Genomic DNA, 15,397 nt, shown 5'->3' on the forward strand with positions numbered 1-15,397 from the left:
TTACTGCTCTGCACACTTCTCCTCATGGTTGAAATGCAGGGTTGGAGCAGTTCTCCAGAGCAGATACTCACATTGTAGACAAATGGGCATGAATGAATATCCTGCAGAAATGCAGGGTGTCAGCCTGAAACATTTGCCAGTTTTGCTAAACTAATGTGAAAAAGGAAATAATCAATGTTTTTTTATTGACTCAGATGAGGGCAGTTGTGACTGTATGTTGACGCTTCAGAGGTACCTGAGCTAATTCAGCTATTGGAAGCACTCTAAACACTGCAGCATGAAAAGCAGTGTGAGATTATTTACTCTGCTTCTTGGCAGTTTGAGTCCCAGTTCCATGCCTCTGGTTTTATTGCACCATTCTTTACAGGCCGCCGTGACTGAACACAAGCAAAATACTCCTTTGTTATCTGTTTCTATTGTTGTGGAAACTTTCCCCTCAAAAAGGGGCAAACGAGATAAAAACTACAAGCAATATATACTTAAATACTTCTTTTTGACATTTTGGTCTGTTCGGCTCCTCACAAGGATCATTCCTTTAAGCATGCGCCCCCAGCTGGGGAAAGTGCTGATTTCTGTGTAAATTAGAACCAAAAGGCACTGTTGAGTTAATTACTAGAGTGCTTCTTACTGTGCAACAAACAGCTGAAATAGCTCACAAAACTGTTGTGAAAAGACTTCAGCATCAGTGAATCTTGAGTGGTATGTCACAGAAAATGAAAACACTTTCTAAACAGATTAAAATGAATGAAGAGCCAGATGCCAGTGAAGGTAATACGATCAAAAAGAATTTTAATTTCTACAAGAGGACATTCAAATATCTGGGGAATATATATGAAGCAATGTAAAGTCCCCATAAAATCCTGGTAGTCTCTATGTTTAGAAAGCTTGGTATATAGATCATCTTCATGTACAAAAAGACTAGTAATTTTTTTGTGATGTATCATAGGAAAAACTTAAAAGCTTAAGCTGACTTTATTTTTCCTCACAGGGTATTAAATTATGACATGGCAATAAGTAAATCCATTTCAGCAGGGTTTCTGTGGCAACTTTCATTTTGTCAGTAAGTCTGAGGCATTGTTCTAGGTGGTTTCCTCTAGACTCTGCTTGATAATCCCTTTTCACTAATGTTAGTGTTAGTTGCTTCCTGCACAGATGATCAGGATGGGCTGCAGTTAAACTAAAGTGGAGGGACACTAACAGGATTAATTTATAATTTAGAGTATGAAATGCTTTCATAACTTCCCAACAAAATCCTGTCCAGTTTAGCAATGGGATTTTTAAAAATATCTGTTGTCTTTCTTCTGGCTGTTCAATTACATTTAGTAAGTTAGATAAATTGTTAGATAGCCTCATCTCATTAATAAGCACTCTGCTACTAAATATTCAATAGAGTCCTAATGTTAGTTACTGTGCCAGGAAATACACAGAATATCTTTTAAGAAGAAAATATGCAATTCTTTTTGGTCCACATCCAAGAATACTGTTCTGCACATTTGCACTTTCTCAGGTTTTTGAGTGCTCAAAGATGTAGCATATCACCTCTGAATGCTTAAAACAGCCTTATTTTCCTCCTGACTGCAATGGACCAGAAACCCTGTGAAACTTGATGTTAAAGGCCTTCATACCAGCTCACAGAAATTAATTTTTTTCAGAAGGATTTTTCTTGTGAATCCAATAATGACAACATTCCTGAAGAGCTCAAAGTCCGCAGTTGGCTGTTTGTGGGTTTGTGCTTGTGTTGCTATATCCAAGACTGCCATCTCCTGGTCACACTCTCTGCAGCAGCAGACTTGGGAACAGCACCGAAGCTTGGGAAGGGAGTGCAGTAGATGAAGGAAAGCCTTTGGAACTCTGCTCTAGGGTGCTCTTATAGACCAGGATCCGAGTAGTTAACCCATATTTCGTTTGTTTCCGCCAGGAGAAACTACTGCTTGCCAAGGCAGTGTTTCTTTGCCTCAGGCCTCTTCATGTACTGGGGCAGGTTTTTTGTTCTCAGTTCCAAACTTCTTTCCAGATTTTTCTATATACAGAATATTTTTTTTTCTTTTCTCCTTTCCTTGTACACTTATCACTAATTGCATTTCATCTCCTCCAACCCTGCTCAGTAACTGCCTGAATGTCCTTTTGAAAGCACACCTCTCAGGCTACAAGTGCTACCTCTTTTTCTCACCTTGACATCGGTGGTTTTTACTATGGCACCTGTTAGACACATGAGAATTTAATTGCTTTGGTATGCATTATGAATAGAAGTTTTGTCACGCCCGTCAGCTTCTTATAGGTGAGTGAATGACAAGATCCAGTCCTTGAGTATTGACCTAACCTCCAACATAACAATACGTAAGATATTATCTATCAGGAAACTAGGATGAGCAGTTCTAAGGATGTGTCTCCACCCTTTTATTCCTTTGATATCAGGTTTAGACTTACAGTTTTATGCCCTCCATTTTCTAGTCATTTGTTTCCGTCCTGGCCACTCTGCCAAAACTGTCCCTCAGTTGTTTAAGTCCAACTCGTGTTCCCATGGTCTTGGTGTGGAACAGCCTCAGCTTCAAGAATGCCTGTATCTCCCCCTGATTGCCATTGTCTGCCCTTGCTTCACTTCTCCAGCTTGCATCCCTTCGTTCTGAGAGGAATGACTACAACAGTGGTCACTGACCCCACTCCATAACCTGGAATAAGGTTGTGTTTCATGCCAGCTTTACTCCACACAAGAAAGGGAAGAGGAGGAAGAAAGAACAGAGGCTTTACTGAAGAAGGGATAGGGATAGGAAAAAGGATGGAGTGATGGATAGGAAATTTGGGATGGGGCATAGTATTTCCCCCTCCCACTTTCAATCCCCATTTATTATGCCTATAACATATTAATTGAGTGTACTTTTCCACCTAAATCCTGTCCCCATTCAAATTTAAGTTTAGGAGTGGAACCATATTCTATCATTACTTCATTTGGTGTCCAGAGGGTCAAAAACCAGAAGATTTATTCCATAAATTTACAGCTGAGGAAACATGTTAGAAAGGGTCTGCAAAGATTTTGTTATATGTATAAAATGCACATCTAGGTGACTCCCTGTCTGCTTATTGGGCCATGTAAAGGAATAAGCACGCACTAAGATAGGGATTTTGAGCCAAAATAATTCAGTAATTCATCAGTTGTTTGTATCATACCAATTTCCTACAGCTGACTGCATACAAGAAAGGCTTAGGTAGATTGAATGAAAGATGCATTGGTGCAGGTGCCATACATACAGACTGGCCATCTCCCTTACAAAACTCTTTTGTGCTGTGTAAGCTGTAGCTTTGATTTTCTACAGAAAAAGAAACTTGTCAAATATTTGCTGTCTGAGAAGAAAAATTGTCTTCATTTGTCAGGCTGGTGAGGCAGATATAATTTGGAGTGTTAACCTGAAATAATTAAAAAGCATCTAGCTAAGAAAATTTTCAAAATACTGTATAGAGGCTGTCTCCAGTGTGTTGTAACGTTATGGTTATAGCAGATCACAGCAGCTGTGCTGCCTTACTCAGTTGGGTGACTCTGTGTTCATAATTTGGTTCTATGCCCATAGTCCTAAGTGGTATACTGAATAAATTACAACCGTTCCTTGTTGAGAGAGTTGTATGTCTTCACTGCAAGTTGCTGTTGAACAAATACAGCATATTTCTTTTTAGATACTTCGACTTTATTCTGATAAACGGCACAGTCTAAAATTTTTTGACAGGTCTGTAGATAATTTCTATGCCTTTGCTTCCCTTAACTAGAAGAGGTTTTTACAGAGGATTGGAATTAGGATTGGGGTGCCATTGAAAGCCAGGTATATTTGAAACACAGTAAGTTAAACTCTTCCAGGTATTTCACTGTGAAAAAAGTCTCCTCATTGGTTATTGTCCTCTAAACTCTTTTTAAAAAACAGTGGGTTTATCTTGTGCTATCAAACACATGGCAACTAACACGAAGTAAAACCTGATAAGAAGGGTAAGGAAAATACATATATACAGCATGTTAATAGATGAAAATCAGTGGTATACCTTTAGCTATGTGCTATTTTAAAAATTTAGCTGATTTGTCTTTGTGATAGGATTTTCCATTTTAATATGTGTGTTATCTAACACACAAGTAAAAAGGAACAGCACATCTTTTTATCTGGTGAGCTGCACTCAAATTAAATGAAGCTAAGCAGTAGATATTGTCTTTATCTTTGGTGTCTAAGAACTGTTATTTTATGTGAAAACCATTACATCTGCCAAAACTTAATGTTTTGGGAACTCATGCCAAGACAATGGAATGTCTTCTGTATTTTAAGCTTAGCTTTGTAGGACTGTCTTTACTTCAACTAGTATAAACATTTTACATTTTTCCTACATGTCAAGTCTTTTTTTTTTAAACTCTGACAGTGAAGAGCAGCTTTAAATTTTGTATTTGTTCAAGGTTGGAATTGTTTAGTGTTTTCATTTATTTCTTCTCTTTTTCTTCTCGTTTTTGGGTTTGTTTTGGTTTTGTTTCTTTTAATATATATTCATTTATTGGATTATACTGGTTTAAATACGATGTTTCTTTTAATATATATTCATTTATTGGATTATACTGGTTTAAATACGATTTTTTTGCATTATATTTTGCATGACAAAATAAAACAAATGGAAGCAATATGCAAACTGACTGTTTTTCTCCTAGAAAGAGGAAGCAGTCGTTACCAAAATAGCCAGACTGAGGTTGAATGCGTCAGCTTCCAAATCCTGTCTTGATTGGAATGCACATACACTTAAAAAGAAAAAATGAATAATGGTGGAAATATATTAGTGTGCAATTGACATGGGTACCCAAGAACTATAAAAGAAGTAAACTGAATTAGTTGCATTCCTATTGTTGGAATTTAAGAAGGTGCTTTAAATATTTAAATATAAATATATATATATAAATAGATAGAGATATCTCTATCTATAGATATCTATACATATCTATAGATATAGATATATATCTCTATCTACAGATATCTATATATATCTATATACAGATATATATTTATCTATATCTATATCTATCTATCTATATCTATATCTACAGATGCCCTTTTTTTGCAGTCGTGCGTTATATATACACATGTATTTTCACACATACATTTTTAAGCATGTTCACACAGTGTTCCAGTATGTATGTATACGTGTTTATGTATCTATACATGTAGATCCACACATTTTTGCAGTGAATATAACTATAACTAACTATAACTGTAACTATAACTATATATATATATATATATATGAGAGGTGTATATTTTGATGAGTTTGAATTCTAGGTTACATCCTGGTTATTTTTCCAAGCCATCATTCTAATAAGACTAGAATATTCTTAACTTCAATGAATAGAAAATAACAAAGAACAAGCCCTTTACATTAAATCCCCGTATGCATCTTCAGTTAGCATAATAGCTATGTAGTGGTTTAATCCAGGTGGCCAAAAGCTCAGCCCAGTTAAAATTAATTGGGAAAGAATTAAATTTTGTATCTGTAACCAACAGGCAAAAAATGTCCACATTTAGACATATTCTAAAGCCTGCTAGCTGCTTGCTCTAGTGGTTTCCATACCTAGAATATATAAAGTTGCGTTTGAATACTTGTGTTTAGTTCCTCACAAGTTGTGTTCTATGCGGGTAAATACCTGATATTACATTTGCATGAATAGGAAGGAATTGATTCAGTGCTAAGTATCCCTGTGGAATGTTTCCTTCTTGGTATTTCTCTTTGTTATGCAAAGCATTTTAGTCTGTGAGTCATGCTGTGGTATACAGTCTTATTTGCACTTCTAATTGTAGGTATCCTACAGTTGCCGATATCATGTAGTAGAAAAGTGAGAGGGAACTACCAGTAGATGGTTATTGTCTGGTTTGAGATCTTTCCTTTATATTTTGTGCAGCATCTTGACATTATATTCTAAAATGAATCCTCACAGTTTTTTTTCTGATCTGAGCTGTGTTTCATGCCTTCTTTCCCCAAAGGGTGCCAGCTCTGATCCTTATGTACAGTATCTGCTTTATCCCCAGTTGAATCACCTTTATTTGCAGACTAACTGCTCCTTAACTGATTCATAAGCTGCTTTTCACAACTGCTTACAGAGCCTAGCCTTTCATGGTGCAAAATCTCTTCATCACTTCAGTAATTTCTTCTGAGCCTACAAACAGATTTATGTGAACCTGAAGAACTACAAGAACACGTGAACTAACAGTATAATATCTATTCCATGTACATGTTGCTTGTAATTCTCACAATGCAATAATTCTTTATTGACATTAAAGAACAGAAACAGTATTTTTGAAGACTTTAACAATATTTCATTTATTTTCCCTTAAACACTCATCAAATTAATATAATAACTGCTTCAGACCTAAGATCAACTGCCTTAAGATGGCTTTCACTGCTAGTGAATCAAAAGCTGAAAAGCTAGAGGACTTTGTAATTTCTGTTATGTTTCTGCCCATGGGGCAGGCTGGTGGGTGTCTGGTAATTTAGCTGAATACAGTTCTTTTGTTCTGTCTGATCTATGCCGTAGTAGCAAAAATGGACATTATGAAGAATTTCTTCATAGAAAGGGTTGTTAAGCATTGGAAGGGCCTGCCCAGGGAGGTGATGGACTCACCATCCCTGGAGATGTTCAAGAAACAACTGGACATGACACTTAGTGCTATGCTGTAGTTGACAAGGCAGTGATTGGTCAAAGAGCTTAGAGATCCTTTCCAACCTAAATGAGTCTGTGATAGAATCAGGCTAGTGGAATCAGCTCAATGGGATCAGATACAGTAAATACTGTCCTACATACCCTTGAGGGTTCAGAGAATTGCCAATGACTACCTCCATACTCGTCATACATTTGTGCAGTCTTCTTCTGGAAAAGAAGACTCTGAATGAGAATCTGCTTGTACTTTCTAAGCAGGCTGAAAAGGGGAACTCCAAACAATAGTAGTATTCTTTACAAAACATGCTGCATTATCCCACAAAATGGTAGATATGGGAAAAAACCATACCTACCTTAAAACAAGAATATGGAGTAAACTGCCAGCTGTGCAGCCTGGCAGAGACACTAAAATGAAATACTGACAGGTTACTGTCATAAGTTGATGATGGCACCAAAAGGCAGTGAGTTGACAGAGCAAGGCCCAGGCTGTAGGATCTGAGTATTGGAATTCATTTCTTGTCATAGTCACTGAAATGATGCACAATCTTCTGGCTTACAACCCTAACTGAGCAGGTAGTCTTGTAACACAGCTCACTACAAACATGTTTCTACTACGTTGGAATTATGGATATTAAAGGCTGAGATCTAGGAAAACTAATATATGAATAAAGTTACCAAGATATACCAGTATAAAAATACCAAGATACAAGATATACTATCTGCCAAAGATTTGATTTCATCTGTATTTCATACAAAATACTTAAGTGACAGGCAAATACATTGAGATACATTTAGATATTTATATCTCTAAAAATTTTGGAGAACCCAAATAAACATATATCATCATTATCTTGTATTATTTCAGGCAGCAGACTTTACAGGAAAACAAGCACTGAAGCAGATTAAAGAAAAGGGGCTCAAACGACGACTGGTATATCTCATCCTGGAAACAGATAATGTTGATCCAGAGGGAAACGAAAGTGTGTGGCACAATGGCAAGGCAAGGAAGGACTGTAGTTCATGTTACAAAAAATCAGTCTTAATTCTCCATGAACAGAATCTTTGTGTTTCAAGTGTGAATGCGTTATTTCTATTTTACTGGCACAGAACTATTTGAAGCTATGATAACCACTCTAATCTTCAAGCAAAAGTAAAGACTACCTAAATACCTACAGAGAAGATGTGAAATGATATCGAGTCTCTGAAACTAGGGTTGGAACAGAGACAAAGTATTGTCATCCGTTCTCTTTTCTGCAAGTTCACCATTGTCCTAAGAACACTTTCAATACCTAAAGTAAATGAAACAATAGTAAAGTTTGGGGCTCCACACCTCAGCACAGATAATGTGTTGAAATAGTCACTAGCAGTTACATTGTTATAGATAATAAACATATGCAAGTGTATTGTATATGTTTCAGTGACAACTTAACTGAACATAAAAAGAATAGGCTATTTTTTCAAGGAGCAAAATATTCCCAGTTTCAGATGGTGTTATTCTCTGTTGAGAATATTATTAACTGCACGACACACCTGAAACTTGCTTGATATCTGAAGTGTATAAACAAAACGTGAGACGTCTAGTTGTTTGGGTTGTTGGTTGGGGTTTAATTTTCAGAAAATCTTGCTGTGTCTTGAAAATAAATACAACTGGTTTGGGGTTTTTTTCAGGTTATTGGCAATACCACATCTGGATGTTTCAGTTACGGAGCTCAGCAGAGTCTAGCTTTTGCATATGTTCCCATGGAACTCAGCAAAGTTGGACAGAAATTGGAAGTTGAACTTTTAGGTAAAAATTATCCAGCAACCATTATACAAGAGCCACTGGTGCTGACTGAACCAACGAGAATGCGCCTTCAGAGAAAGGGTGAAAGTCCCAAAATATAAACACAGATGAAGATACAGAAAATTGTGCAGTAGAAAATAGTACCATTAATATGCATAAAATTACGATAATTAAATTACTTAGATTTGCAAATTACTAAATACAAGATCTTCAATGCCATACATGAGTGAGAAATTCCACGGCGTTACGTCCTACTTCCTTGTATGCGCTGTTCACATTAGAGAGCTGAGCAGAGTTATGAACCACTGTGTGCTCTGTTTCCCAGCAGCAAGCACTTGTGAGCAGAAAGTGGCAGAGAATGAGTACATCATTGATTCGGCTCGCTCCCACATTGGCTGTCAGATCTGCATTAATCCATACGAGAAAGGTGCTCTTGATAGTGTCCAATAGCAAATTACTCCCCCTCCCTCACACTAACAGTTCCTCCTTTGCCTGCCCTCGAGGTAAAGTAGCTTATCCTGCCTACTTTACAACATGAATAGCAAACTTAACATAAAATCATATTACTAGTTCTACACAGACTGCTTCATAAAGAATTGAAAGACATCCCACCATTAAAATAATAAAGGCATTATTAAAGGCAAACTGAATTCCTGGCATTTTTTCTCTGCGTGTCAGCCTGGCAGAAATTCTCACAGAAGACCAAAATCTAGTTCTTCTCAATGAAACAGTTGTAGGAAGCCCATTTTTCACTGCTTTACATAAATCCTCTGGCAGATTACATGTAATATCCTACAACAAACAGTAGGTTATAATTTGATTTCTGAACAAAGCTTAAATTACAGATTTACTGTATTAAATCTGAAGAGCTAGACTGGTGCCAAAGACGGTCACTTTTTCTTTACTGGTAATTATAGATTGAAGCAACAGTAAGAGCCATATATTATTACACAGAAATATTAACAATGAAAAAATACAATTAAAGTCAGAGCAAAGGAGCTTTATTGAGTGTTAAATATTCAATAACCCAAGTAAGCAGGATTGGGAGTGTGTATGATGGGAACACACTAAATTAATAAAACAGTCCTCTGGAATTCAATAATATGCTCAACAATTCTTCTGAATAACAATGTTAAAATTTCCAACTTAGTAATGCTCTCCTTTAAGCTATAGATAAATGTTTTCAAAGTATGTATGAGTCATGTCCAAAATGCACTTTCTTCGAGGGAGTTGGTGCTTCTAAATCTTCAGCAAAGAAGCAAATGTAGAAATAGTATATACCAGGAGAAACATAATTTGAGTAATGAACACTCACTCTTGATAAAGTAAGCTGACATTACATTGTGCTGTTTCAAATATCTTTTACAAAGCAGGTCAAAATTAAATACATGAGCTTTGCCAGTTTGCAGGTAGTACTATCTTGAATGAAAAATCCATTCAGAAATTATTCTCTGTTATACTTTCATGAGTGATTCGGTTCTATTATGCTGAACCATCAGATTGTTACTTTTTCTAAAGATAACATTATTTGTAATGAGGTGCTTAACCACTGTGTCTCTGAAAGTTAGGAAATCTGAAGATGCCAAATGGTTTTGCTTAGACTATGGAGGAAAAGAGCTATGCTTAGGAACACAGTTTTGAATTTCAGTATTTTCCAAGATTATGCAAATTCACTAGACACCACATCCTGGAGTGTAGTGCAACAGTTACTCTGAGACAGATTCACCTATACTTTCCTAATTAGCTTTGCTGTGCCAAAAGTGTTCCAACAATGCCTCTGTATCCCAGCCTGACAGTTACAATCAGGTTTGTAACTCCTTTTCTGACTCAGAAGAAAGATTAATACATCAACCAGATCAATCTGACTGCAGAAGGGACAGGCTTTCTGCAGCCTGAGCAAAGAGTAATGAATAGCAGATATAATTCCTACAGCCAAGTGAACTCAGAAGCTGTACCCTCCGTGAGCTTGTACTGCATTTCCAGCTGTAACCTCCCAACCCCATTACTCCATGTAGCTGATGCAGACCTCTCTCATTTTACAGTGTACTATTACACAGGCCCATACACTGATTTCTTTGTGGGTTTCTCACTGACAGCTCTTGTCACCCAAGTCTCACCAAGATCAAGCTTTGTCCAATTAGTGGAAGCTGTATGAGGAGTGGCTGAGGTCACAGCTTCCTCCTGAGGGACAGATACTGATCTCTTCTCTGTGGTAACTGGTGACAGAACCCAAGGGAACGGCCTGAAGCCTAGCTGGGGCAGGTTTAGGCTGGATATTAGGAAAAGGTTCTTCACCCATAGGGTTTTTGGGCACTGGAGCAGGTTCCTCAGGGAAATGGTCATGGCAACAAATTTGTCAGAGTTCAACGAGTGTTTGGACAACGCTTTCAGGCATGGAGTGTGATTCTTGGGGTTGTCCTGTGCAGGACCAGGAGTTGGCCTCAATGAGTCTTGTGGGTCCTTTCCAATTCAGCATATTCCATGATTCTAAGTTTCATTTAACTTCAAGATTTAGATAAGCTAACAATGTGTCATGATGTTTCTGGGACAAGGCAATATAAAGTTTATTTGCTGCAGCCAACTTACAAGACTAAAACAACTTCACTGACCACATATAAGGCAAATGGAGTATCTTGTTGCTCTCTGTTACTTCTGAAGAATGTCTGTGCTTTCTCTTTAGCAATGAATTCAGGAGCAGAGACATCAGATTTAGTTTTAAGCAAGGACAGCCAAGAATTAGAAGTGCTGTAGCTGATAGCCATGTTTGAAAGTGCTTCCTAGTTGACCTGGCTTCTTTTTTACTGCTCTGATACCCAAGTCAGCTTATTGATTATTCATCAGAACAGTTCAACATTGCATTCTGCACAGCACAGATAAATGAAACAATATCAAGACAAAGCTTTACAAATCGTGCCCACATAGAGGTTCACATACATAAGTCAAATTTTTAAGGTTATTTTTTAAAAAAAGTACCTAAACCTGAAGAAATGGGGAAATGTTCAGCAGCTATCGTAGTTTCCTGTCACTTCTTCTTTTCATTACAGATTGAGCTATGGTGTTGCCTAAACTTGTGCCAAGACGCAGCAAGAGGAAGTGAATAGAAGCAAGAATGTTTAAGTAGCACATCTGAGTTTCGAGAGAGCTTCTAACCAATCAAACAGAAATACCAGTGTAGAAAGACTGGCAGAGGCTACTTTACAGTCTTTCTCAACCTCATTAGCTAACAGAGGAGAAACAACTGCAATGAGGTGAAAAAATGACAGTTGGTCATCTAGGAAATTTTCTGAAATTCTCAGATCAGGTTATGTAAAAAGCAGTTTTCTCTGACACATTTTTTGTCATTTTCCTATATTTTTCCATCTCCAGAGTTTTTGCACACCAGAGTAGATGTTACTATTACCATTTGAATTTTTCTTCCTGGTGTGCATGTGCTATGTCAAAAAGTGTCCAATTCATGCTTTGTATGGCATGATAAATCCACACTGATACTGTAACCTTGTGTGTCACTCTAATGACTTCTTTACTCACTGATCCCAAAACAACATCCAAATTATTCAACCCCAAATTCAGAAAAGATAAACTGAAACATAAGAGACTGAGCATAGACCATTTCCTGGATTTATTCTTTTGATTCAAGAGAATACTGTCTGAGATAGTTTGTTCTGATTGGGATTCCAATTCCCTCAACTAGTAATAAAATAAAATTAAATTAACCCCCAAAATATTAGAAAATATGACAGGCAGAAATATCCAGACTGTGACTGTGCAGTATCTGCAGTATATATTCAAGACAGTTCAATTTAATGTTTTAACTATGGTCAGGCAACGAGATTATCCAGTTCTAGTGGAGCAGGATAACCAGTAACTCTTGACACTTCTCTACAAGGAAATATGAATTCAGCTACACTTGAACACTGTGATAACTTTGGAAGTATGAAAGGTGAAATGAAAGAATTTATGAATTATAGAAATTATGAACTTTGTTTCAAAATGTCCAGTTTCACCTGCACTGTGCAGATTTTTGAAGTACTTATTTTGAGAGAACAAAAAGGGTTTCTGTGGGAATGTGCTAACATTTGAATGAAACTTACCTGTAATAAAGACATGGAAGAAGTTAGAAAAATAAAGCGGTTCAGTGAGACATTTGAGACTGGTCATGGGATCTGAACCACAAAAAAACATAAATCAGAACTTTGCAGCTTTTGAACAGTGTGAATCACATTTCAAAAAAGAAAATACTACTCATAGTCACATACCAGTTTGTCAGTGATCCTGGAATTTACTTCAGAGAAAACTGACTTTAGGATAGTACTGTTGCTTCTTGTTCCAGTACTGACTGCAGACTGTAGTACATTCTCATTGTACAAAAAAAGCTGACATCACTCATCATAGCTGTTGTTTTCAAACCAGCAGGGAAATCTGTGGGATTTAAAAAAACCCAGCTTGGTAGCTTCATAGGCTTATCCACTAGACTTCAGTCATACAAACAGGAACTTTCTTTCTACAGAGACTTGTCAGGAAATAGTCAGGAGTCTAGTATACTCAATATTTGACTTTCTAACCAAGAAAAACAACTTTTAATGTGGACTGTTCTTTCACCTGTTACCAAATGGCTACATAAATTTGGGAATACACATATTTACCATTCCAGCTAAATGGGAAACATATGGGTATTTGTTCTTCCACTGGACATTGAAATACATGTGTATTCCATGGATGGACAAAATTGACCAGAGTTGACAGCTATTTCTGTCCTTTCACTCTCTTAGATGTTACATCAAGATTGTAACTAAGGTAGTGGTTGTTTGCAATATTGCTTTTGACGATTACATGGTTTGAAGAAACAACCCTGTTGACATTGCTATTTCTGTTTCTGTGTTACTTCACTTCCTTCTTATACTGTAACAGTCACAAGCATCATTTTACAGCCAGACCTCTATCTAGGCTTCTCATCCGAATGGGCAAAATGGAGAGAAAAAAGCACTGGGTTGCTCATGATTTTGCAGGGGGTTGGGGGCTGAAAAGGGAGGGAAGACACACAGGTCTCTCTCTTGTGTGTGTGTGTGTGTGTGTGTGTGTGTGTGCATGTGTGCGTGCTAGCAGCTGATGCTGACTGGAGAGTTTCTCCAACAGGAATAACTGCTGTTTCGCTCAGCTCAGCTGCATCTTCAGAGATGGTGGAAATTGTTTTTTCCCAGGCTGTCCTGCACATTGGCCAGCAGCAAGGCCATGTGTGTGTTGCAGCTGCCTCACTGTGCTTACATACAGAATAAGCTCTGTAGGCAGTACTGAAGATGGATGAGCTGCTGTGAAGGCAGAAGTATCAGTCCAGTTAATTTTACCACAATGCACTCTGTCCTGTCCTCATATGTTGTACTGACTTCCTTGAAACCATAGATGACTTGAGACACAGGCTTGCACATAGTTCCCTGGTGCCCCTGGGAAAGGCTCCAGGGTTTAAACCGGGTGTTTAATGTAGGAGTTGGAGAAAGACAAAATTAGAAGGGACCGCCAGCATCAGCGGGTTGCATACCTTGTCAACACCGGCAACACCTTAACGGCTTTTTTAAACTAATACCAAAACCCATGGGCGTAAAGCTGCACCACTGTCACCCTCGGCACGTGCTGCGACCCCCACCGCTGCGGGGACACAGCGGCATCCGAGCCCTCCCCTGCTCTGCCCCGGCACCGCCCCGGCACCGCCCCGGCACCGCCCCGGCACCGCCCCGGCACCGCCCCGGCACCGCCCCGTTCGCTCGGCGGGCGGAGCGCCGGCTGCGGGGCGGCCCCCGCGGCCCAGTTCCTGCTGGCGGGATGGCGCGGCGGGCGGGTGCGCTGTGGCCGTCTTTCGGCCGGCTGCTGTGCCTGTCCCTGTGCCTGCGTCTGCCCCTGCCCCTGTGCCTGGCGCGCCCTCCCGCCCCGCACCTCGTGCTGGTGCTGGCCGACGACCTGGGCTGGGGCGACGTGGGCTGGCACGGCTCTGCCATCCGCACGCCGCGGCTGGACGCGCTGGGCGCGGGCGGCGTGCGGCTGGAGCGCTACTACACCCAGCCGCTCTGCACGCCGTCCCGCAGCCAGCTCCTCTCGGGCCGCTACCAGGTAGGGCGGGCGCTCCACCCTCCCGCGCTACCGGGGATGCTGCGGCTGCTCCCTGCTTTTTTCTGGCCGTACCCCGTGTCGCTGGGGCTCCCTGGGTCTCTGTGCAGCTGCGCAGGGGAGAGGGCTGCGCTGTGGGTAACAGCTGCTCGGAAACGCAAACTTCGCTTTGTCTGCGAGCTCGGGAGTAAACTGAACATGGAATCAGTGCAGATCGTTCTGTGCCAGAAAAGCCGAGGTGCTCTCTGTGCTTCGGTTGTGTTAACAGGCACGGCAGCCTGTCGTGGGAGATATCCCTGCCCTAGTCATCTGACTCTTGGATATTTTTTCCACTGGACAGACGCACGGTCGAGACGCAGGCAGAAGCAGATCAGCACCATTTGTTCAGTTTTTGCAACATGTTTTCCAGTGCAGCGCTTAAATGCGTCACAAGCTGTACATTCACCTCCACCTGGTAGGAGGTGTAGATGTTCTGCTCCTCGATGGAGTACGCACAGCGTGATCATTAGTCTGGGTGACCAGATAGTTGGTACTCATTATTTAATTTTTTTTTTTTCCCCAGTTGCACAGGTATAAGATTTGGGTGTTATAATACTGGTATACTTCTACCTGTTCCCATCCTTTTTTGTGATTTTTGCAAAAACATGGGGAGTGGGGGGCAGGAAGAGCAGCATGGACAGAAGGAAGAAACTCACAAAGGGTTAAGTGTGTTTCAGAAACTTCCCCTCTCTCTCAAGAAGTCCTTCACATCCATGTTAACCGTAGTGATTTGCCAAAGAGACTGCTCTGAATAAAAGAAAATAAATGTCAATCCTGTATTAGTGGGTGCTCTCCCTTACCACAGGCAGGTTTTT

General features: G+C 39.5%; 2 protein-coding genes across 2 annotated transcripts in view; both read left to right on the forward strand.

Moving 5' to 3' along the window:
• The window catches only part of DMGDH (dimethylglycine dehydrogenase), a 41,175-nt gene extending 32,078 nt beyond the window's left edge, over nucleotides 1–9,097 (forward strand). Inside the window, 2 exon segments of the mRNA XM_032096108.1 lie at nucleotides 7,530–7,664; nucleotides 8,333–9,097. Coding sequence (XP_031951999.1) covers nucleotides 7,530–7,664; nucleotides 8,333–8,548 — 351 coding nt within the window. The 3' untranslated portion in view covers nucleotides 8,549–9,097.
• A 5,164-nt stretch (nucleotides 9,098–14,261) lies between these two features.
• ARSB (arylsulfatase B) overlaps nucleotides 14,262–15,397 on the forward strand; it is a 76,765-nt gene continuing 75,629 nt past the window's right edge. The window contains exon 1 of the mRNA XM_032096609.1: nucleotides 14,262–14,546. Coding sequence (XP_031952500.1) covers nucleotides 14,262–14,546 — 285 coding nt within the window. The remainder of the gene's footprint in view (nucleotides 14,547–15,397) is intronic.

This window comes from Corvus moneduloides, chromosome Z (genome assembly GCF_009650955.1).
Source record: "Corvus moneduloides isolate bCorMon1 chromosome Z, bCorMon1.pri, whole genome shotgun sequence".
Lineage (NCBI taxonomy): Eukaryota > Metazoa > Chordata > Aves > Passeriformes > Corvidae > Corvus > Corvus moneduloides.